Raw genomic sequence first — 26,412 nt, 5'->3', positions numbered from 1 at the left:
CTTCCGGGTTCGGCTCTCCGCTGGATTTTGGATCTCGCCTCGCGACTCCTCCTTCCACTATGGAAAGCCAAAAGGGGGAAAAAAACACAAAAATAATAGTAATAATTCCTCTCTGACTCCGAGGAGCCAGAAGGATGTGCTAAAAACTGAGAGCAGCATATAAAGAGCTGCTTGAAGTGATTACTAAGGGTAGATGAGCCTTTTTCTCCCCAGTGAAAGTAAATCCCTCACACTGCAGAAACTCCCCTTTCTTCTAGAAGCGCATGACAAAATATCAGGCTTCTGGGGAAAACCATGCATAAGCCGTATTTATAACCCCACGATGTTGGATTATTCGGCCATTGTGGGGAATGAATGGCATGGCTATTTAGCTATGCTGAAGGTGGAGGAGGCGCTTGCGAGATACCTCTCTCCATTGATCCACAGATAATTAGGGGGGCCGGCTTTGCCATCCAAGCCACCGTGTAAGGCCACCGTGGCATTGGTGGGCAAGGCCTATCCGGTAGTAGTCTTGCTTGTGGGTCACTGCAGACAATGACAGTGTTGCAGGCCTACCAAGCAGACCTGCTGAGTGAGCTCGACATATGGCGGCATTCAGCCAGTTCCTTCCCTGTTGTCTCGAGTTCACCCGAGGGCCAGCACTAGTGCGAGGGAGACCAAGAAGGCGAGTATGGCAGCCCGCCAACCCCTGAAGACAGCCAGGGGAACCGGGCAGCCACAGTCACGGCCTGCTACTAGGCCTGATCTGAGAATAGTCATAAAGTACAAGCAGGCAAAGAAGAGCGGTCCTGAGGGGCCGTGGAGGGACGTATCCGCGGACATGAGGTTGTTAGGGCAGTTAGCCCCGAGTGCTACAGTAGGGCCTCCCCTAGCCAAGGTGGTCCCAAGTTTTCTGTGCCCCCCCCCCCCCCCCGGTTCAGCACAGACCAGAGCCCGACGTTAGTGCATAAAGTAAGATCCCTCTTAGACAAAGGGGCCATAGAACATGTTCCCTGTTCCCTGAGGGAGGGAGCTTTTTACAGCCATTATTTTCTGGTCCACAAAAAATAGGAGTATGCGGCCAATTTCAGATCTGCGTCATCTGAACTGTACTCTTCGGACATACAGGTTCAAGATTCTGACGCCCAAACTTATCGTTCCACAGATTCAGTTTGAGAACTGGTTTGTGACGATAGATCTAAAAGGTGCATATTTCCACATAGAAATATCACTAGCTTTATCCCCTCACACCTTCACAAAGTGCATGGATGTCACTCTGGCTCCATTGTGACTCCAGGGCATCCGTGTACTAAACTACCTGGACGACTGGTTAATTCTAGCACGATCCAGGGAACTGGCGGTTCAACATCGAGATGTTGTTCTCGCCCACATGAAGAGCTTGGGGTTCAGGTTGAAACTCAGAAAATTATGCTTTCCCCAGTGCAGTGGACAACTTTTCTAGGGGTTACAAGGATTCTACTATGATGAGGGCGTTTCTATGCCCAACATGCGTAGGTCAATCCTATAAACACTGAGCAAGATAAAGCTGGATCTTGGGAGACTATTGGCGCTTATGGGCCTATTGCACAGGAGACCGTTCAGTGGTGGCTGAGAAGTTGGGGGTTTTGTCCAACCTCTGAGAATAATCAGTGTCACACGGCGATGCCTACGTGCTCTGAGAATTTGACTGTCCCTGGTCTTTAGCCTTGGGTCACACTCTAGGGGTGTCTCCTTAGCACAAGTCAGTAATGACAGACACCTCCCTCACAGGCTGGAGCACGGTATTGGACAGTGGTCCAGCGGTCTCTGGTGCGACCCTCATCTGGAGCAGCATATAAATTGCCTAGAAATGTGGGCCATATGTCTAGCACTGAAATTCCTTCTTCCTCATTTGAGAGGTCATCATGTGTTTACAGACAACACACAGGTGGTCTCATATATTATGTCCGTGCCCCCTGTTCAGGCAGACGCAACTAATTCTTCTCTGGGCAGAAGGAAAGTTTGTCAGTGAGTGCAATGTACATTCTGGGAATATGGGGCAGACATCCTGTTGAGGCAGGGGCTGAGGCCCAGGAATTGGTGGCTCCATCCACAAGTGGTGGAGTCCATATGGCGAGGTTTGGCCAAGCGGGACTGCATGTGTTCGCCTCCGAGGAGACAACACACGGCCTGCTGTGGTTCGCCCTCACTCCTCCCGCATAAATAGGGCTGGATGCCATGGTACACATGTGGCCAAGGTCACATCTGTATGCTTTTCCCCCCATCGCTCTGCTCCCACAAGTTCTAGCGAGAGTTAGCCAAGACAGTCTATGTCTGCTGCTAGTAGCACCTTATTGGCCAGCTCGAATATGGTTCTCAGAGATAATATACCTGCTAGATGGCACTCCTTGGGAGATTCCCATCTGCAGGGATCCACTGTAGACCCAGTGAACTGCGCAATAGCTACAGTCCTGGAGTTCTTACAAGAACATTTCTCAGTGGGGTGGGCTCCTTCTACAATCAGGGTTGATTTATCACCATTGGCCAGAACTATGGAAACTGTGGGTCAGGCCCCTGAGGGGCACCAGCTCATAGATTCTGGTCTCACAACTGAGGTTGTAGATACCATGTTAAATGCTAGAGCACCATCCACAAGGAAATTGTATGCACTCAAGTGGCAGCTTTTTGTCTTATGGTGTGAGGAACATCAGCTAGACCCAGTGAACTGCACAATAGCTACAGTCCTGGAGTTCTTACAAGAACGTTTCTCAGCGGGGTGGGCTCCTTCTATAATCAGGGTTTACGTTGCTGCCATTTCGGCCAGCCATGCCCCTGTTGATGGAGCCTATGTGGGGCAACATCCTCTAACTTCGAGGTTCATGTGTGGAGTCAGGCGGCTGAGGCCGATCTGCAGGCCGCGCATATCTTCCTCGGACCTTTCTGTGGTCCTGGGTCTGTCAGGGGCCCCATTTGAGCCCTTAGAATCAGCCTCTGAGAAACTTCTGACACTAAAGGTAGCTCTTCTGCTGGCCCTGACATCTCTCAAGTGAGTAGGAGATCTACAATCTCTCTCTGTTGCCCCTTCCTGCCTTGACTTTGCCCCTGGATTAGCCAAGGCCTTCCTGTATCCTATGCCGGACTATATTCCTGAGGTGCCTACATCGGCTGCCCACCATGTGGTGTTGCAGGCTTTCTGCCCTCCTCCATTCCCCACACTGGAACAAGAGAGAATGCACCTGCTGTGTCCAGTAAGGGCTCTCTGTACTTACGTCCACCTCTCCGGCCAGTGGCGTAAGTTGGAGCAGCTGCTGGTCTGCTTTGGTGGTGACAGTAGAGGTGATGCTGTGTCAAAGCAGCGCATCTCTAATTGGATATTGGAAGCAATCTCTATTGCTTATGAGGTGCGTGGTCTCGCTACACCTCTGGGTATAAGGGCTCATTCCACTAGGGCGTTCGCCACCACGAAGGCTTTGTCCAAAGGGGTATCCTTACATGATGTGTGTGCTGTTGCAGGGTGGTCTATGCCACACACATTCATTCATTATTAAAGCCTGGATATTCATTCCCCCCGGGCTCAAGTGTCTTGCAGTGACCCTCGGGCTTCGGTCTTTTTGAACAGGCCATACCCTCGGTATGACGGAGTGGGTATACTCGTTCCCATAGTGTTATGCTAAACGCAACAACGAAGTTCCCTTTGAAAAGGAACGTCTTGGTTACACATTTAACCCTGTTCCCTGAGAAGGGAACAAGACGTTGCATAGCTTTGTCATATCAGGGCAGACCTGGAATTGTGTCTTTGCTTCAGATAATAGAGACTGATAGCACGGTTCATAGGTGCCATATTTATATCACGCGATGCGCTTAATTGCCATGTCACCTGATCATGGCAGGCCTATAAATAGGCATGATTTTACACAAGCTTCAGATGCGGGTCGCGCGCGAGGCGTTCCAATAGTGTTATGCTAAACGCAACGTCTCGTTCCCTTCTCAGGGAACAGGGTTACATGCATAACCCAGACGTTTTGAGTTGGTTTTTAAAATCTTCTACAGAGGTAAGGTTACAGAGGGATTGTGTGATAGAGCTCCAAAGTAAAGGGGCTACTGTGCAGAAAGCCCTACCCCCTAGTGAGGACAGCTTGTAACACAGAATGAATAATAAGCCAGACTATTGCCTTGTCTAGCATCTAGCCCTATCGGTGTCTTTATATTGAAGCCTAGTCATGCCTGGGTTTGTCCGCTTCAGATCTCATATTAAATCTAGTCTCCTTATCTTGCCTTATGATGTTTATTCGTTTCTTGCTTTACATTTTTATCTTTATCTCCCTTGGGATGTTTCTGTATAGCTTATTTCACCATGCTTTGTTCACTGCCACATTGGATGAATTCCTTAGATTCGTTTGGCGTTAATCATGTTTTACTTTACTGTTTCTAATCACTGTTTATTTTGTTTAAAATCTTTTCTCTCACTTTTCTGTTATTTACACACACATGTGAGAGATTTCACACTAAAATAGTGTAAAATAGAAATGACAAAATGTATACAAAATGAATACAAGAATCTATTTTTGCTTTGAGGGTAAGTACTTACTTACTGAGGGTAAGTATGAATCAATATCTTACAATTAGGCTCTCCAGTCGTACAACAGAACAATAGAAAAGCATTATGCCACTATCCTCAGGAGATCACAAGCTAGCTAGTAGGTGGGAAATGGCAAATGACCAAACGGGGGGTAAAGGCCTAACCTGATAATTCCAAGGTCTCATAATAAATAAACATGCACTGATGCCCATTAAATGGATACTGACCTGATACACATGATAAAAATGAACTGTACATACTATAGGGTAGATTGAATTTCTTAGTTACTTTATAAACACTCAAGTATAACATACATGAGATATCATTTCACCCAAACCATGAACTATTGTGTTTTAAACACAGCATGAGAGAACAGCATCTATGACATTAAACAGCATAAAAACTTCAAAACGCTTAGGTGTCTATCTTCCTACAAAGTTCATAGAGCCATTTTCTCCAGCTGTCCAGCTGTGAATCAGGCTTGTAGTGGGAACAGGGGATGATGAGATACTGTCAAAAGCACTAGAATGGAAATCAGCATTCGAATCACCACACACACACACACACACACACACACACACACACACACACACACACACATGCACGAGTAAGAATAGAGATTGAAAAGGCCCTGAGTAACTGCTTCTATCATGGAGACCATCTGCACTGACTGACCCAGCTAGACAGATAGAGGTACACACGGTTACTAAAACCAAACCATACCAGTTATTTTGAAGACTGGGCATGATGGGATTTGGAAAAAAAATCTGATCCTTTAAACCTGAATGTGTTTTGTAAAAAAAAAAAAAAAAGAAAAAAAAAAAAGGTCTGAATAAACTGACAGTCTGTTGTGATGGCTCTGGAGGAATTCTAAAGATCATGCAAAAAAAAAAAAAAAAAAAAAAAAAAAAAACCTTCCTGAAGGAGTTTATCAGCTTAGGCTGACTATATTTCCCTTTTCACTTCAGAGAAACTATTCTCTATTACGGAGACTTTTTTTTTTAACTTCATGTCTCTTTTAAGAAGATAAAAATGGACATATAATATAGGAGTATAGAAAGGCTCTCATCAAGCTTGTACACTGCCCTCCGCTAATATTGGCACTCTTGGTAAATATGAGCAAAGAAAGCTGTGAAAATGTGTCTTTATTGTTTAACCTTTTGATTGTTTGTTCAAAATATTCACAAAAATGCTTTGCTCTCATGGATATCAAACAATTACAAACAAAACACAGGTTTATCAAAAATATATCTTTGCTAAATATAGGTGTGCAACAATTATTGGCACCCTTTTAGTCAATACTTTGCGCTACCTCCCTTTGCCAAGATAACAGCTCTGAGTCTTCTCCTATAATGCCTGATGAGGTTGGAGAATACATGCCAAGGGATCTGAGACCATTCCTCCATACAGAATCTCTCCAGACCCTTCAAATTTCAAGGTCCACGCTGGTGGAATCTCCTCTTCAGTTCACCCCACAGGTTTTCTATATGTTTCAAGTCAGGGGACTGGGATGGCCATGGCAGGACCTTGATTTTGTGGTCCGTAAACCATTTTTGTGTTGATTTTGATGTATGTTTTGGATATTTGTCCTGCTGGAAGATCCAACCACGGCCCATTTTAAGCTTTCTGGCAGAGGCAGTCAGGTTTTCATTTAATATCTGTTGGTATTTGGTAAGAGTCCATGATGCCATGTATCCTAACAAAATGTTCAGGTCCTCTGGCAGAAAAACAGCCCCAAAACATTAAAGAGCCACCACCATATTTAACCGTGGGCATGAGGTACTTTTCCATATGGCTACCTCTCTGTGTGCTCCACAAGCACCTCTGGTGTTTATTGCCAAAAAGCTCTATTTTGGTTTCATCTGACCATAGAACCCGATCCCATTTGAAGTTCCAGTAGTGTCTGGAAAACTGAAGACACTTGAGTTTGTTTTTGGATGAGAGTAGAGGCTTTTTTCTTGAAACCCTTTCAAACAACTTGTGGTGATGTAGGTGACTTCGGATTGTAGTTTTGTAGACTTTCTTCACTTTTGCCCTGGTGGTGGAAATGGGCATTTTCAATGCTTGTGCTATTTTTCTAACAAGTTAAATAGTCAAATGTTTAAAAAAGAGAGTTAAAAGAGTATTTATTTTTCGCTGTTGTTCCATTTTAATGTGTTAATACATTGATGATTCAAGTAAGTATAACGCTGATCAGTCATCTATTAGGATGGTCTGAATCCTACACTCTGGGATCGATTGCTTTAGTCTCCGCCCACATACCTGGAGGAAAAGTGGTAATTTTCCATTCGAGTAAAGCTCTCATGGAAGTAACAACGACCGTCATTTCTCCTCTATATAGGTATGTTGTGCATGTTTAACTCGACTGTTTTATCCATGTTAACTTGCTGACATATTGAGATGTACTTATATTTTGTTTCTGATAGTTTTTGAGTCGATATAAGTAAGTTTTGTCATGTGTGTGTGCACACGTGTGCACACGTGCGCACGCACAGGTCCTCGCCTTGTACTGAAAAGCTGAACAGCGCTAGCTTGTGTTTAGCCGTACTTTGAACATATGGACATGAAAGGCGTACTTTTATGTGTACTTTTATTTAAATAATGTTTAATGCACTTTAGGTTCACTGTTTTTTGCAACTGTTTGTGTATATTGTTGTATTTTTGTAATTCATTCGAGTAAAGCTCTCATGGAAGTAACACCGACCGTCATGCTTGTGACTTATTTCTCCTCTATATAGATAGGGGGACAACATTTTGGAGGCACCGCTGGGATTGCTGCTCAGATGTCCAGTGTCCACAGCCTGTACATTGAATTCTGCACCAGCTAAATCCCCCATACTACACCCAGGCAGGCTGCAGTGAGGAGCGTGTTGCTGTTTAAGGAGAGCTGGAAGTTGGTGTTCGAGTACACGTTTCCTGAGGCCAGTTAGAGATCATCGGGGACAGTAGAGACCCACCAGTTCAGAATCAACTCCTACACAGTTAAAGGCCTCTGCACTGTCAACATGTCATCCCTGGAAGAGCTACAGGAAGAGGTAGGAGGAGTGTTGCACACCCTGAATAGAGACAATTTACTGGGAATCTGTGACTTTTTGAACATATCAGGCATACAAAGAGCAGATGTTAAAGGAAAATCACACATTTCATTGGTGACTCACATTCTAAAGCACCTTGAAAGAGAGGAAGTGGCAGAGCTAGAAGACAACGGGATGTCAGAGTTATTACTACTGAAAGACAAAATTGCAGATATGTTCAGAAGCATTGATAGTGAGAGGGCACACACTGAACATGACATTCAGGAGACAGTGACACAAAGAAATGGATGAACTGAGTATTGCATGTGAACAGCAAAAATTTGGAGTCATGCAGACTACTGCAGTCAATGCTGCTGTTAATGGTTCTGTAGACCAAGCTACTGCAGGCTCTCCAGTAAACACCCAATCTTCAGCCAATGCCCAGCGCCAGCCAAACCCACACTGGCACAAAGATTTCAAAATTTCCGGACAAATAGGCGAACCTGGCCAGAGAGATAAACTGACATTTTCCAGCCTTGCTCATCAGATTGAGAATGGACTAAACAGGTTATCCTGAAATAGAGATTATGGATGCTGTGATCAGAGCTATTTCTCCAGGCTTGCAGTTACACAGCTACTTCAAGGGAAGACCTCACCTGACTCTTCCCGCACTGAGGTGCATTCTGCGTTCCCACTTCCAGGAAAAAGCGCCACCAGGCTCTACAAACAGCTAGCTTCAGAAGCACAGCATAACAAGGAGACACCCCAAAGCTTTGTAATGTGGGTCTTAGATCAAAGACAGAAAGTATTATTAGCATCCCAAGAGTCATAATCAGGGCTTAAGTATGACCAGCTCTAGTCCAGCGTATGAGTCTACACACAGTGCTTACTGGTCTCCAGAATGACAGCATCAGGATAGACATGCAGCCCCTTCTGCTAGACACTGAAACCTCAGATGAGCTTTTGTTAGAGAGGTTAAACATTGTCTGTGCAAATGAGGCAGAATGAAGAAATAAAAAGAGGTATAGCACCCCGCAGCCAGCTACAAGTGTAAGTGTGGTCCAGTCAGAGGATCCACCACCTACAAAGTGCTCCATGAAAGAAGCTAGAGCTAAGGTACCACCTGAATTGATGACAGAGTTAGCAGAACTTAAGACAGGTGTTGCTTCTCTTAAGGGTCTTAGTGCAGAAATAGCTCAGATTAAGGACACACTACAACAGTCTGTGTTCCAGCCCCAGTACTATGGGCCACCTTCAGCGAGGATGTCAGGCAGAGACCCCCAGCCAGTTTCCCACGAGCAGTATTATAGCAGCCAGAGCCAGTCCCAAGCCCCGACCCCAACACAGCCCCAGTATGCCCCTCACCTGTACAATAACCACTCTGCTCACATCCGAAGGAGGTGCTTTGTCTGCCACCAGACCACATCCACTGAACGTTGTACTCACTGCTACCGATGTGGGAGTGGAGAACATTTCCAAGCTGTGTGCAAAATCAGAGGAGTTAGACCATTAAGAGAGGCTCCATTAAACGAGAGAGGGTTATACCACTGAGTGTTAACCATAGCCAGTGGAACGTCCCAGAACTGTGCAAATTGTGGCAAGAAAGATTCACCAAAGGAGCTGAAGCAATGTTCATCCTGTAAAGAGACACTGTATTGTCAACAACAACATTGGACTGAACACAAAAAGTAATGCACTCACCTGATAACTGACAAGGGCAATGGAAAGTCTCCCTGCAAAGACAAAAATGCACACTACTTGCCACCCCTAGCTCCAGTTGGCAACTTGCACAAAATCACCTCACTAGATGGCAGACAGTGTCTTGTTGAATGCTATCTGAATGGTCACCAACTCCAAGCTTTATGGGACACAGGGTCCCAGGTGTCAGTCACTGATGCAAAATGGAAAGAGGAATACTTACCGAGCTTCAGACTGAGAGATGTTTCAGAAATCCTGGACTCACCTGACCTCACATTGACTGCAGCAAATAGAACTGAAATGCCTTTCCTGGGATTGATTGAGACAACCTTCTGGCTCGCCTCAGAAACTAACCAAGCCAATGAACTGCTGATTCCAATGCTTGTGACGAAAGGGTGTCACCTGTCCCATCCCATCATAGGTTTTAATGTCATCAAGCGCATCTTGGCAAAGATTGTTAAGAACAAACAGTACAGTACTTTGAAGAAATCTTTCCAAGTCTCAAAAGAAACAAGGTGAGAGCTTTCATACAGGCTGTTAGTGCAGAACAGGTAGATGGGTATGCAGTGAAAACAAAGAAAGAGATGGTTGCAGTACCAAAACACAGTAGCATAAAGATTGAGTGTCGTGTAGCTGCCCAGCCTTTTAAAGATGACATGACCATGTTGTTTCAGCCAGACCTGAACCCCCAGTGGCCAGATGATCTTGAGTTATATGACACACTAGTCAGAGTCAAGAAAGGTGTTTTTCCAGACATCACTGTTGATGTTTCTAACCCAACTGACCACGAAATTGTTTTGCCAGGGCGCATTGTAATTGGCACAGTACAAACCGTAATGACTGTGTTACCTGCCCAGACTTTTGAAAAGGCTTCAACACCAGCCACCGTAAACCACACCAGCATCCAGGCCCCATGTAATGGCAGTGAACAGTGGGATCCACCTGTAGATGTAAGTTACTTGAAAGAAGAACAGAGACAGATAGTTAGACAAATGCTCAGAGAAGAGTGTCATTCCTTCTCAAGATCAGACAATGATATTGGCTGTATTGAAAGATTGCAAATGGCCATCTCTCTTAAAGACCCGGAACCAGTCAAACGCACGTACATATCAGTACCCAGGCCACTGTATCAGGAGATGAAAGGTTACCTCCGTGACCTAATAGCACAGGGCTGGGTTAGGAAGTCGAACTCGTCGTATTCTTCACCTGTTGTGTGGGTGAGGAAAAAAGATGGCACCCTTTGGTTGTGTATAGATTACAGAGACCTGAACAGTAAGACCCATCCCGACCGCCAGCCCATCCCTCGGGTCCAAGACATCATGGACAGTCTGGGTGGTAATTCCTGGTTCTCTCTCCTGGACCAGGGAAAAGCTTACCACCAGGGATTTATTTCTGAAGAGAGCAGACCAATGACAGCTTTTGTTACTCCATGGGGACTCTGAGTGGATACGCATCCCTTTTGGGCTCATGAATGCCCCTGCTGCTTTCCAATGCTGTATGGAGGAATGTTTGGAAGGGCTCCGCAATGAAATCTGCATCCCTTATCTGGAGGACACACAGGTCTTCAGCAAAAGCTTTGAAAATCATGTGAAGGATGTGCGAAAAGTGTTGAAACGCCTCAGAGAGTATGGCATCAAACTCAAACCAAGTAAGTGCAACCTCTTTAAACCTGAAGTCCGTTATTTGGGGAGAATAGTCTTTGCAGAGGGAAGTAGAGTTGATCCAGCAGATTTTGAAGCAGTTAGGGCCTTGAAAGTCATCAGACCACAGAATGTGGGCCAGCTCAGAAAAATGCTTGGGTTACTCACCTACTACAGGCAGTACATTAAAGACTTTTCCAGAAAGGCCAGTTGCCTGTACGATCTCTTGAAAGCAGATTCAAATGAGGTCCCTGAAAACACAAGAAAACCAAAAACAAAGAAAATGACTTGTAGTGTACCCTCAAACAAGCCAACCACGTGGACCGAGCAGCACCAGCAGGCACTTGAACAGCTGATTGACTGTTTGCTCCATCCACCAGTGGTAGGGTTCCCTGATTTCACTCAGCCTTTCATAGTACACACTGACGCATCACATCAAGGCTTGGGAGCAGTATTGTATCAAAAACAAGATGGCAAACTGAGAGTCATTGCCTATGGCTCCCGCTCGTTGACAGCAGCTGAGAAGAACTACCACTACCATGCAGGCAAGTTAGAATTTCTAGCTTTAAAATGGGCAGTCATTGACAAGTTCTGGGATTTTTTGTACTATGCTCCAACCTTCACCGTGTATAGTGACAACAACCCGCTCACGTATGTCCTGTCCACTGCAAAACTGAACACAACCACTTCCAGGTGGGTTGCAGAGTTGGCTGACTTTCACTTCACGATAAAGTACAGACCAGGGAAAGAGAACAGTGATGCAGATGCTTTGTGAAGGATGCCACTGGATGCAGAGTCACTGATGAGAGAATGTTCTGAGGAGTTGCCACCTGACGCCATCACTGCCACCATTCAAGTCGTTGAGGTTCAAGAAACAACCCTGCCATTTTCAGACGTATGTATGTCAGTCTCCACCGAAAGTGAGATAACCACTGCATCAGTCAGTCCTATACCAAAAGATAAGTTAATTGATGCACAAAGATCGGACCCATGGATCTGTCCTGTGCTAGATAGTAAACTGTCAGGCTCCAAACCGCTAGCTAGAGAGCTAAAAACATTCAGTCCAAAGACAAAATGCCTGTTCAGAGAATGGGAAAAGCTGACAGTAGACAGTGACTGCATTCTGTATAGGAAAACCAAAGCCCACAAACAGTTGGTCCTACCAGAACAGTACAAAGGAAAAGTACTGGAAGAGCTGCACAATAACATGGGACGCCAAGGTGCCGACTGCACAGTATCTCTAGTACGTGAATGCTTCTTCTGGCCCTATATGCAATCTGACATTGAGCACTATGTGACAATAGCTTGCACCTGTCTCAAGCAGAAAAAGCCATGCCATGAAATGAGAGCTCCCTTGACAAATATTGTGACAACACAGCCATTTGAACTCGTATATATTGATTTGCTCCATCTCGACCGATGCAAAGGTGGATACGAGTACATCCTCATCATTGTTGACCATTTCACCCGTTTTGTTCAAGCATATGCCACCACGTCAAAGTCACAGAAAACTGCTGCAAACCTCACCTTCAATGACTTTGCTCTCAAATTTGGGTTTCCCTCCCGCATTCATCATGACCAAGGGGGAGAGTTTGAAAATCAGTTGTTCACTCACTCACTTTTTTGGATAAAGCTGTGTTGTCTTTGCAATTGTTTGATATCCATGACAGCAGAGTAGTTTTGTGAATATTTTAAACAAAATATCGAAAGGTTAAACAATAAAGACAATTTTTCACAGCCTTCTTTGCTCATATTTACCAAGGGTGCCAATATTAGTAGAAGGCACTGTAAATGGCTAATTTAAATTAATCAATTCATATTTGTAGGTCTTCTGTGTGAGAAGAGATGTGTATCTTTCCAGTCCAAGTAGCAAAGTTAAGCATTTATGTATATTATCTGTATCAGAATATCTTCAGTTGAGTGTCCAGCACAATGCTTTACAATGTTCTATAGCAGTGGTCACCAACCCTGTTCCTGGAGATCTCTACCTTCCTGAAGACTTTAGTTCCAACCAAAATCATGCCCACCTGACCATCTAATCACTGCCTTAAGAAGTTACTGATCAACTGTTAGAATTATATTAGATTTTGGTTGGAGATGAAACCTGCAGGAAGGAAGATCTCAAGGAAGAGTATTGGTGACTACTGTTTTATTGATATCTGCAATCAGTATCTGAGTACTGCACTAACTACAATCTGTAGACATTTTTGCTTAATGAAGTATAAATATGCAGTGCCATTAAAAAACATATCTTCATTTAAAAAAAAAAAACTTTTTTGGGGGAAAAAAACCTGGCAATCAAACCTGTGATGGACAAATAAGTATAATTGGTTTTTGCCTGTGTTCAATCACAAATGATTAACCTTCAAAAATGTTTCTTTTCTATGCTTTAAGAATATACTGTAGTTCAGGATGCCAATTCAAAATAATTAATGTAAAAGCTTGTTGGAGTAAGTGGATGACAGAGCCAGGGCAAAAGCATTTTATTCCAACACAAACCATCAGAATTAGATTTTATTTTCTCTCCAAAGCATTCTTGCTTTGGCTTTATGTTCCTGCAGCGTGCACTTGCTTAATGATGCCTTCTGTAACAGAAAGTAGTCTTCCAGGTTTTAGCTAGAGATAACCCTAGAGATAAAGTAATCTTCAGTTCAGCACATGATCACTTAATTTGCATTACAGCCAAAGGCATTTGAAGGGGTTAGTGCTGCAGAAGACAAGAATAAAAGTGTGAGGGACCACACAGGCTAGGACTTGAAGAAGTGACAGCTTACTCCAGCTTACAGACTGAAGTTTAATCAACTTAGCTCCTCTTATAGTCTTAAATTTAGTGTCAAATAGTCATAAGCAGTATGAACATCATGCTGTCAAAACCACACTGGAAGACATTAAAACGTGCTCAAGAGTTTTCTTCTTTCTTCTTCCATCTATGATATATTTCTTATTTCTTCTTCCATCTATGATATAATCTTAATGCTTAAAGTGAGAGGCTGATTGGTAGACTGCAATGAGATATGCAACCTATGATAATATTCCCTTTTCCTGAATAATACCTATAAGTAATCAGTCTGGTGAAAGTGAAAGGGCCCTGAAAGCAAAAGTCTGTAGCGACAAAAGGAAGCATGTAAAGATTTCAGGTTAGGAAAGAACTGCATATAAAGAAACAGCAACAGCTATGTAATGTGCACTATTCAACAAGACAAGCAACCACAATAGACTATGATTTTGAGCTCTTTCTAGCCTGGTTTTCCTTTACTTGAAACATTACTTGAAACCAGCTTCACTTCAGTTTTTTCATCCTCATATGCTGTGCAATTGGATTAAAAAAAAAAAAACACACACTAATAAAGACATTATCTTAATAAATCTTTTGGCATTCACTGAAGACATAATTAAAAATTGTCTGCTAGTACAAGCCATAAAATTTAATGTACTAATATCTATTTGAGAGCAATCATTAATTTAATATTACTAAAAAAATAATTGGTACATATTTGTTTATCAGTAAAATCAACATTGTGTATTTTAATAAGAAAACAGACCATCAGTACACTCTTTTTTCTTGTTGTGTACCTGTTCGCACTCATTACTGCATGGATAAAGTATATCTAATGTGTGATGAGAGATGTGTCAAAAATACAGTAGCATACCACAATTAGTAATGATGTACTTAATTAGTAACTATGCACAAATCTTATACAATCTAATACAGTTGTAATTGCGATATATTACAATTTCAATACAGAAAAAAAATAAGTATTGCCTGAAAATGTACTTTAGCTTTACATTTTCAATTGATTAAAATGTTACAAAAGTAAAATAACTGAAACTTAATAATGAAACAGTGTTTGTGTATTTTTTTTCCGGTGGTATCCATTCAGACTCAGCCCCAAATAATAATAATAATAATAATAATAATAATAATAATAATAATAATGGAACAAAAAAAGCTGAACCTCAGAGTAGTTTCTTTCAACCCCAGATGCTTCATTTTGCATTTTACTCCTTAGGCAGCTAATAACAGCAAAAAATTTAGATAGCACTAATCCTAAAATATGTTTTAAAAATCAAATACATGTTCATGTTCCACAGTAGGCTGTTTGTCACTGTAGTAACTGTCAGTTTCACTAAACATTATTTCCAGCAAGAGTTACTTTATTTGAAGAATGTAATTTGAGTAATGTTCCTATGATTAATTCAGAATACAGAATATGTGCATATGTCACTTAAAATATTGAAACGTTAGCGATACTGATTCAACACACGATTATTAAGTGCCAATGAGCACCAAAGCGCGGTTAACCCTTTATTGCTCATAGGGGATTCACTTCAGGAGAAATGTCCCACCACCCAACTGAACTGGAATTTTTTATTGTTTTTTTTTTTAACTGACGCAGACTTGTCTGTTATTACCTGAAGTACTGGGTCACCGCTCTAGTAGTTTGACAAGTGCCAGGTCAAATGCCAGCTCGCCCCCATTGCTCTGGTGGCACAGTAATTTTTATATTCGCTTATTTATTTTTTTTATTTCACATTCGGCTGTTAGATTGTTGTGCTGTAAACATCACACAGCTGTCTGTAGCTCTTCAGTGGATGTGTATTTGAATCCTGCATTCTCCAACACTGAGTAGAGTCTCATTTCTGTAGCTAGCAACTTCTTAATCACCATGGAGATTTTTTCAACACGGATAGACTCAGCAAGTAAATCAGCAGAGAGATGTGTCACTGCCTGATATGGGAACTGCACAATCTCAGACCACAATAACCCTTCAGTGCATGGTGAGAGCAGTTGAGAAGATCTTCATGATCTCTGTACTCACCATTGATGCCTTTTAGCACAACATTGCATCCATAAGGCCACCAGCGTTGTTTATGACCCCTCCAACCCCTCTCATGGACTCTTCACCCTCCTGCCATCTTCCACAAGGTGCATGAGCATCCGTGCCACCACCACCAGACTCCACAACAGCTTCTTCCCTGATGCAGTGACAATGTGTAACACACTGCTGTCTCCCAACACTCACCTGTGCTAATCAAAATCTTCCCAACATCTACCACTGTACAACCATCACTGCTCATCTGCGCTTTATAATACTGCTGTGGAAAACTTTTAACTGATATGAAACTTTTTTATTATTATTTACTACTACCTCTCACTTGATATTGCCTCTACATGCTCTTCACTCTTTTCAGACAATTGTTTGCACTAGTTATTCCATGCAACCCTGTGTACTGTCCTGTATACTTATTGACCTGTGTATTTATTCTATATTTTGCACTCGTCTCTCACTTGAATATGCACTTTGTCATCCAGTGCAATGCATCCGGAAAGTATTCACAGCACTTCACTTTTTCCACATTTTGTTATGTTACAGCCTTATTCCAAAATGGATCAAATTCATTATTTTCCTCAAAATTCAATACCCCATAATTTATTAAAAATAAAAAACAAAAAAGCACATGTACATAAGTATTCACAGCCTTTGCGCAATACTTTGTTGAAGCACCTTTGGCACCAATTACAGCCTCAAGTTTTTTTAAGTATGATGCTACAAGCTTGGCACACCTATTTTTGGGCAGTTTCTCCCATTCTTCTTTGCAGGACCTCTCAAGCTCCATCAGGTTGGATGGGGAGCTTCGGTGCACAGCCATTTTCAGATCTCTCCAGAGATGTTCAATCAGGTTCAAGTCTGGGCTCTGGCTTGGCCACTCAAGGACATTCACAGAGTTGTCCTGTAGCCAATCCTTTGTTATCTTGGCTGTGTGCTTAGGGTCATTGTCCTGTTGGAAGATGAACCTTCGCCCCAGTCTGAGGTCCAGAGCGCTCTGGAGCAGGTTTTCATCAAGGATGTCTCTGTACATTGCTGCATTCATCTTTCCCTCGATCCTGACTAGTCTCCCAGTTCCTGCCGCTGAAAAACATCCCCACAGCATGATGCTGCCACCACCATGCTTCAGTGTAGGGATGGTATTGGCCAGGTGATGAGTAGTGCCTGGTTTCCTCCAGACATGACGCTTGCCATTCAGGCCAAAGAGTTCATTCTTTGTTTCATCAGACCAGAGAATTTTGTTTCTCATGGTCTGGGAGTCCTTCAGGCGGGCTGTTGTGCCTTTTAATGAGGAGTGGCTTCTGTCTGGCCACTCTACCATACAGGCCTGATTGGTGCAGTGCTGCAGAGATGGTTGTTCTTCTGGAAGGTTCTCCTCTCTCCACAGAGACACGCTGGAACTCTGTCAGAGTGACCTTTGGGTTTTTGGTCACCTCCCTGATTAAGGCCCTCCTTCTCCCCCGATCGCTCAGTTTGGCCAGGCGGCCAGCTCTAGGAAGAGTCCACTGTGCTAATTGGGACCTTCAATGCTGCAGAAATGTTTCTGTACCCTTCCCCAGATCTGTGCCTCGATACAATCCTGTCTGGGAGGGCTACAGACAATTCCTTGGACTTCATGGCTTGGTTTGTGCTCTGACATGCATTGTTAACTGTGGGACCTTATATAGACAGGTGTGTGCCTTTCCAAATCATGCCCAGTCAACTGAATTTACCACAGGTGGACTCCAATCAAGTTGTAGAAACATCTCAAGGATGATCAGTGGAAACAGGATGCACCTGTGCTCAATTTTGAGTGTCATGGCAAAGGCTGTGAATACTTATGTACATGTGCTTTTTTTTGTTTTTTATTTTTAATAAATTTGCAAATATTTCAAACACACTTCTTTCATGTTGTCATTATGGGGAATTGTTTGTAGAATTTTGAGGAAAATAATGAATTTAATCCATTTTGGAATAAGGCTGTAACATAACAAAATGTGAAAAAAGTGAAGCGCTGTGAGTACTTTCCGGATGCACTGTATTTCATATATAGTGGTGCTTGAAAGTTTAGAATGTTCTATATTTCTGCACAAAATGCCCTAAAACATCATCAGATAAAGAGAACCACATTAAACAAATGAGACAAAAATATTATACTATTATACTCATTTATGTATTGAGGAAAATTATCCAATATTACATATATGTGAGTGGCAAAAGTATGTGAACCGTTACTTTCAGTATCTTGTCTGATCCCCTTGTGCAGCAATAACTGCAACTAAACATTTCCAGTAACTTTGGATCAGTCCTGCACATTGGCTTGGAGGAATTTTAGTCCATTCCTCAGTACAGAACGTTTTCAACTCTAGGATGTTGGTGAGTTTCCTCACATGACCTACTTGGTTCAGGTCCTTCAACAACATTTCTATTGAATTAAGGTCAGGACTTTGACTTGGCCATTACAAAACATTAACTTTATTCTTCTTTAACCATTCTTTTGTAGAACGACTTGTGTGTTTAGGGTCATTGTCTTGCCACATGATCCACTTTCTCTTGAGATTCAGTTCATGAACAGATGTCCTGGCATTGTCCTTTAGAATTCGCTGGTATAATTCAGAATTCTTTGTTCCATCAATGATGGAAAGTCGTCCTGGCCCAGATGCAGCAAAACAGGCCCAAACCATGATACTACTACCACCATGTTTCACAGATGGGATAAGGTCCTTATGCTGGAATGTAGTGTTTTCCTTTGTCCAAACATAACGCTTGTCATTTAAAGCAAAAACTGTATTTTGGTCTCATCCGTCCACAAAATATTTTTCCAATAACCTTCTGGCTTGTCCACGTGATCTTTAGGAAACTGCAGAGGGGCAGCAATGATTTTTTGGAGAGCAGTGGCTTTCTTCTTGCAACCCTGCCATGCACACCATTGATGTTCAGTGTTCTCCTGATGGTGGACTCATGAAATTTAACATTAGCCAATGTGAGAGAGGCCTTTAGTTGCTTAGAAGTTGCCCTGGGTTCCTTTGTGACCTCGTGGACTATTACACGTCTTGCTCTTAGAATGATCTTTGTTGGTCGACCACTCCTGGGGAGGGTAACAGTGGTCTTAAATTTCCTCCATTTGGACACACTCTGTCTGACTTTGTATTATAACGACTTTGTATTATAATGAGCCAATAACGAGAATACAGATGGCAAAAAATGGCATTACAAATAGTGAAAAACCAATGAAACCATAAAAAAACCTTTTTTGGACAGTAAATCATCCTGGTCATGTATACATGCATTCCAATGCTATTAAAATATTGTGAATACATAACCATGATACACTGGTAATTTCCCAAACATTATACTTGGTCCCTGAGACTGCAGACCGCGCCATATTGGGATCACGGTACATTTTATTTTTTGCCATTTGTTATTTCACACACCTTTCAGGTGTATCTATCTTCTCTAATTTTAATCTCAGCACCAAAAAAATCTCTTATGCAATGTTTCCCACTAACATAAATCGGCTTACTCAAAGCAGCACTGACAGAACACTCACCCACCATATTTTTACATGACAGCTCCTATCACCCAACGCCTTGTATTCACCATTGCTGTGTTGGCCAGTGGCTGCGCCAGTAAAAGTAATACTCTGCTGCTTATTTTTCATATTGGCTTTAATAAATCCCTATCGATGAATGTTTCTAATGAATGGAGCAGGCATTATTGACTGTACGCTGCCTGCACATTAAGACAGTACTTTCTAATCCACATCAGGCCCACCCCGCTCAATAAGCTATTAGTGGGAATGTGGACATGCATGCCAAGGTTCACAGCAGCCAAGAGGTGCCATCTATCAGAGTCCCTCTGAGGAGATGCTGATGTAAGTTACTATCCCTGGTATTGGAACTTTGCACTGTTTCAGAGTATGACATTTGGTTTTATCGTTGCACCATCTATTCTCCATCTACATTTAACAAGTGAAATTCACCAGTGGGGGAAGCTTGTATTGATTCCCTTCTCATTATATGGCCATTCCTTCCATTTAACTACACATTTAGATCAGTAGAAGACAGAAAGTGGGGTATCGGGCAAACATTATATAAATGTTATATAAACATAATTACCATATTGTACAGCAAAACATGAATTGGCTTGGGAATATGACTGTGTGCAAGCATCTACTGTATGCCTTACTCATTTTTTCTTTCATTCTCAAGACTCTGCTCACATATGGCTGACTTTGGAAGCGTATGGCAATGCTTTTCCCTCTAACTCCGGCTTATCCTTGGGAGCTCTCTCTCTCTCTCTCTCTCTCTCTCTCTCTCTCTGTGTGTGTGTGTGTGTGTGTGTGTGTGTGTGTGTGTGTGTGTGTGTGTGTGTTCTTATCCGCAGTGACAGTGATGCATACAAGAATAGTGCTGGGGGTGGTGGGACGCTGACAAGCTCCATGGCACTAGCAGTGTTTCCCTGCCAGTCTGCCCATGTCTAGAGCAGCTTGACACCCTTGACTCAGGTGCCTATCAAGAAACTTCATGTTAGCAACGCTATAAATCCTGACACCATAGTCACTGGAGCACTCAGTTACATCCAGTGAACTCATGAACCTCCAAGACCTCTGTGACTAATCTGTCTGCCAACAAGCAGGAAAAATGTTTTCTCTCCATTTATTTGAAGCTTTGATTTTTAAAAGACTAAATTTCCCATGGGTGAAAACTCCCTTCTTCCCTAAACACATGTTTTTTAATCGTAGGGAACTAGGGAACTCAGCAAACTTCCCCTCTCTCTCTCTCTCTCTCTCTCTCTCTCTCCTTATTCTTTGACTCATTTGAAGTGTTTTTAATGATGTATTATACCTGAAAGGGTGATTTTGCACTTAAATGCTTCATGAGCATATTGGTCTCTATGGGAAAGCAATAGGTCAGTGGCTCGATGGTGCAGTAGTGCGCTTTAAATAACTTAGTGATATTATTCATGAGTGTTTGAGCAGAACTCAAGCTTTGAACTTCACACATCAATTTACATTAATATAATACCTAAATTTTAGGCCTTATTATAGTTGAACAAGTGAACAAATGTTGCAATTCTTTTCTTTTTTATATATTTAAAATGTGTTTCTGCAATACTTTGCATTTTAGTTTTATCCCCCAGTGATTCATTAAATTCATTCTGTGATGTTTGAGATTGTTAAAATTATGAATAGATATTTCTGTAATCAATTTAACAATGTATTTTTACCATTAATAAAAGTATATTACAATATTTGGGATAAAACAGCAGGAAACCAATTAACTTTTCAACTGCAACACATTTACCACACATAGGGAACATCTCACTGATACTGTATAATTCACTTTACATGTTTTGCTGATAACTGCATTAACGAAGCGCCTCCTACAAGGAGCAACTTGGGTACATCCATATTAAATTATGCACCCATTTCAAATCTCCTTTTATAGAGAAGGTTTATAAACATATGTAAAATTAAATGGTCACAATGACGATATCTGGTCACTGGCCCTACCAAAGCACCGAAGCCCTTAAAACTTACTAAATGTTATTAAACTGAACACTGATCTAGCAAAATATCCATCCATCCATCCATTTTCCATACCATTTATCCTACACGGGGGTGCCTGGAGCCTATCACGCCTCCTAGGGTACCAGACTTTTATGAACACAAGTGTGTCTAAGACTGGGGTTTTTAATAGTGTCTAGACCACCACCTTTAAACACATGCACTTGCCTGTAAGCCATTAAAAAAAGTCAGGGGATAGATAATGTGGACTAAAGAAGCATGTCACATATTTTTTCTTTGCTGTCAAATGTTAATTGTACACACAACTTAATTTAGCCATGAACTACAAAATCAAGGTAATGGAATCGTAATGTGTGTGCAGGATGTAGGCTATTTAATCACAAATTTAATTTACTATTTTGAATTGTCAAAGTAATAAAATAACAATAATGTTTTTGTTCACTCCGTGTTCTTTCCTGTGGCCATAGTTTAAAGGATAATCTGACCAAGCACTCATTTGCTATGTCTACAGCTTACTTTAATTTATTTAATTTAATGGGCGTGTTTAATTTACTTAAACTTTATCCATAAAGAAAAAACTATCCTTCAAATAAGCAATGTCTCTGTCTAATTAAGATGCTGTCTCCTTCAATGCCCTGTGTGCAAACAATTTATTGTCATATTTGCACATTTAATATTGGCCTCAAGTGGTATAGTATATAGGGTTTTGTTTATGTATTTACAGCTCCAAACATGAATTTCATGACATTTTGTGGTTAAATCAAACTGCCACACAGTGAGAGTGGACTTAATACTACTCCTCACTCAAGCCAATATTGTGCAAGACAAATAGGCTTAAATTTCAGAACTGCATGTACCAGAGACATGCTTCTTCTCTGCAAACTTCACCGCATGTGTGTACCTCTCGCATAACTTCTGAATAGCACTTAAACAATTTCTGTATTAAATCCTTGCAATGCACGCTTAATATAACTCTGAATACGGGCCCTTGAGTCCAAAATTCTAAAGACAAAAGACCATGTCAGACTTGACATAGTACTGCACTCAGATCTTAACGGCAAAAGTCATATCAAAGCAGTAACTAATTGAGCTTTACACCATCTCAAAAGTAGATTGAGAGGTTACAGTACATGTCTAATCAGATTGTAGAAAAGCTCATCCATGCCTTCCCATTGCAATAGTCTCTTTACTGGTCTGTTCCCTAATTAAAAAAAAGTCATTAAACAGCTCCAGTTCATTCAAAATACAACTTCTAAAATGTTACCCAGGACAAAAAGAGTGGAGCACATCACACATCCAATCCTTAGATCCTTACAGTGACTTCCAGTTAATTAAAGAATTGATTATAAAGGGCTGCTACTTGTTTACAAATCATTTAATGGCATTGGAGCCAAATATATCTCTGACCTGCTTGAAGAAAACAAAACTGAGCAGGCTGTGCAGATCATTATGGTCTGGTCAGTTAATAGTGCCTAGACAATATTACAGGCATCCATGGCTCACAGTTTAAAAGGTAATTGGACAATTGATGCTGCTCTCGGAGCAGGAAGCATAGTGCTCTACTGCAAGCATGTTCAGTGGCTGGTTTCATGTATCCTGGAGGAAGCATATGCTTGCCTTTCCACTCTCAGATGAATTGGTTGAGTTACAGCATGGAGGAATCAGGCAGCAGTTGGGAATTGGTGACAACCAACATTAGCTTTGTTTCAATCTGTGCTTTTATGCAGAAAATGTCAATCACTGGAAATAGAACATATCAAATAAATTTTTACACTTGCTTGAGATAGAAATCTTTTAACCGAACTATGATAAACTGCACACACTGTTCGTGTAGTGAAAGTGTACATTACTAAAGGAAGGATATAAAAGACCTGAATGAAAGATGTAACCAGCCGAATAAAACTCAGCATATTTCACTTTATTTTTGGAACTATTATTCACTTAAATGAAACTCAGTATTTCGAAAAAGGATATTGTGAAAACTACTAGAAAGATAATAGTGAAATAAAACACCAAAAGCACATTGATAGATATGACAGAATATGGCATGATATCTTGATTTAAATGAGCTTTTGAATAAATAATAATCATACAATAATCAGGAATTGTATGCTTCTTGTGTAGTTTTGTTTCTATTTTATATATTCAGTGGCAAGGAAAAGTATGTGAACCTTTTGGAATTTCATGGTTTTCTGCATAAATTTGTCGTAAAATGTGATCTGATCTTCATCTAAGTCAAGGGTATTGACAAATATAATGTGTCTAAAATAATAACATAAAATAAATTCTGATCCCTCGTGTCTTTATTGAACACACTCATTCAACATTCAAAATGGCAGTGGAAAAAGTAAGCGAACCCTTAGAATTAATAACTGGTTGACCCCCGCTTGGCAGCAATAACCTCAATCAGGCACTTCCTGTAGCTCTGGATCAGACCTGCACATCGTTCAGGAGGAATTTTAGCCCATTCTTCCTGACAGAATTGCTTTAGCTCTGTCATATTCTTTGGACGTCTCATGTGTATGGCTTTCTTCAAGTCATTCCATAGCATCTCTATTGGGTTGAGGTCTGGGCTCTGATTTGGTCACTCCAAAAGGTGGATTTTATTTTTCTGAAGCCATTCTGTTGTGGACTTGCTCCGGTGTTTTGGGTCGTTGTCCTACTGCATCACCCAACTTCTATACAGTTTAAGCTGACGTACAGACATTGTCTGATATAATTCATCTTCCCTTCAATGATTGCAAGCTGGGCAGGCCTTGATGCAGCAGAGCAGGCCCAAATCATGTTTCCTCTACTATACTTTTCCGGTTGGGATGATGTTTTCATGATGATATGCCCTTTTTACACCAGATGTAGTGCTGTGTGGTTTTTCCAAATAGTTCAATCTTAGTTTCATCAGTGAACAAAACATTTTGCCAATACCGCTGTGGATTTTCAGTGTGCTCTTTTGCAAACTTCAGGCATGCAGCAATGTTCTTTTTAGTAAGCAGAGGCTTCCTTCATGGTGTCCTGCCGTAGATATCCTGCTTGTTCAATGTTTTACGTATTGTAGACTCATGAACAGAGATGTTAGCCAGTTCCAATGATGCCTTCAAATCTTCAGCTGTCATTCGGGGTTGTTTCTTTACCTCATTGATGAGTCTTTGTTGTGCTCTTGGTGTCATTTTGACTGGGCACCCACTTCTTGGTAGAGTAGCAACAGTCCCAAAGTGTCTCCATTTGTAGAATGTTTGCCTAACTGTAGGCTGGTGAATTTCTAAAGTCTTTGAAATCACTTTGTAACCCTTGCCAGCTTTATGTAAATCAACAATTCTTGATCGTTGATCCTCTGAAAGCTCTTTTTGGCGAGGCATGGCTCACATAAGCATGTGCTTCTTGTGCAGCGCAAACTCCAAAAGTTTGAGGGGTTTTTATCAGTCAAAGTAGCTGTAGTCCACACCTCCAAACTCATTTTCTTAACGAGACTCCAGGTGTGCTAAAACCTGACTCCAATTAGCATTTTTGAGGTCATTAACTAAAGGGTTCAGGGATACTTTTTCCACAAGCACTATGAGGTTTTTTTGGTTGTTCTCAATAAAGACATGAAAGATCAGAATTTTTTTGTGTGTTATTATTTTAGGCACATTATATTTGTCAATACCCTTGACTTGACATTTTATGACAAATTTATTCAGAAAACCATGAAATTCCAAAAGGTTCACATACTTTTTCTTGCCACTGTATATAATGGTATCATAACACACACACACACACACACACACACACACACTACTACTAATATAATGTGACTGCGGTGGGCAAATCAGTAGCCCATGCACCTGGAACAAGCAGATTATGAGTCTGGGCTATCAGTTTTCAATTTTTACAGTTGCCCAGAGGAAAAGTAGGTTCAGTAAGCTGATATAGTGGTACAAGCATTTTGTTTCTTCCCCTGCTCCAACCATAGAAAGAAAATGCCTTAAAGAGTTTCATAAAGCATTTTTTTTTTAAAGTTAAAATATACAGTATGTTGTAACATGTAAGTAACATGTTCCAGTTGGTTGAAATATTGCATGGTGGTACAATGCACTATTAGCATTATGAACAATACTAGGACTATGGCTACACAAAGCCTTCCCTGTTTGACAAATCGATCTTTTTAGTCTAGATTAATGCAGTTAACCAGCTAACCAGCTTGTCATACTCTGGTGTTATATTACATCAGCTATAACTTGGGCAATTAATACATTTATGAATTGTTCGGCCCACCTTCTTCTAATCCCACACTACTGGTAGCCTTTCTGTCCTGAGGATTCTCTGAGGGTGCATGTCTAAGAGTGTATTTGTGTTCATATGGTTAGGTCAGTTACACTAGGGGAGTCATCATTTGGGAACAATTGCGCACTGTTGCTGTGCTCATTCCCTCACAGTTACTCACTCCGCATTTTGTCAGACTGACATATCATAATATTTTCAGCAAGAAAATCACAAAAAGCAGGAAAGGGTAGAAGTGTAGGGTAGTGAAAGAGTTAGACATGAACTAGAAGCAGCATCTCTTTCTCCTTGTACCGACTTCAAAGCAGGGATATGAAGAATTCAGAAAGCTAAATCTTTAACAAACTCTAGGGACTCACTCAAATCTGTGCTGGAGGCAATATAGAAGAACTGAAATCTCAATATACAACTAGCTTTTACTCATTCTCGATTCCCACACTCAAGCCCACCAAACACCCTTTCAATAAATGTACGAGAGACTTCATGGACTTTGATGAGTCTCTGCACTACGATAGGTGAGGAAACAACCAGAAAAGATTTTGTTAGGGGTAGCTACATGTAATCCACATTCAAATCTTACCGTTTAACCTCACAATATGAACAGAACACAGTTTTATGTAGTGGATCTTATTCATGCAGATATAACATCCACAATCAAAAACAAAACAAAACAATAAAGACATCCATAGAAAATATTAAAAGTAGCTCTTACTAGGACAGTAACAACACGTAGCACCACCCCACGCATGTTGTTCTCCAGCTTCCGGTCAGACAAAGTTCCATTTAGTCCATGGACAGGGTCCCAAGTCGCCAGCTTAAAAACAAAAAAAACAAAAACAAAAAAAGGCAGCATTATTTATATCTGATAAGAACAGAGAAATTAAAACAGGTCCACACCACAGAACACAGATCATGTCATTGTAATCTCTAC

At 41.4% G+C, this 26,412-nt stretch overlaps 1 protein-coding gene across 2 annotated transcripts in view; it reads right to left on the bottom strand.

Moving 5' to 3' along the window:
- grid2 (glutamate receptor, ionotropic, delta 2) overlaps positions 1-26,412 on the bottom strand; it is a 517,533-nt gene that overhangs the window by 109,096 nt on the left and 382,025 nt on the right. For both annotated transcript variants that reach the window (XM_053625025.1, XM_053625026.1), the window contains one exon: positions 26,194-26,295. In XM_053625025.1, the coding sequence (XP_053481000.1) occupies positions 26,194-26,295 (102 nt within the window). The remainder of the gene's footprint in view (positions 1-26,193; positions 26,296-26,412) is intronic.

The sequence above is a fragment of the Ictalurus furcatus genome, chromosome 5 (genome assembly GCF_023375685.1).
Source record: "Ictalurus furcatus strain D&B chromosome 5, Billie_1.0, whole genome shotgun sequence".
Lineage (NCBI taxonomy): Eukaryota > Metazoa > Chordata > Actinopteri > Siluriformes > Ictaluridae > Ictalurus > Ictalurus furcatus.
This window is presented reverse-complemented; position numbering and strand designations above follow the sequence as displayed.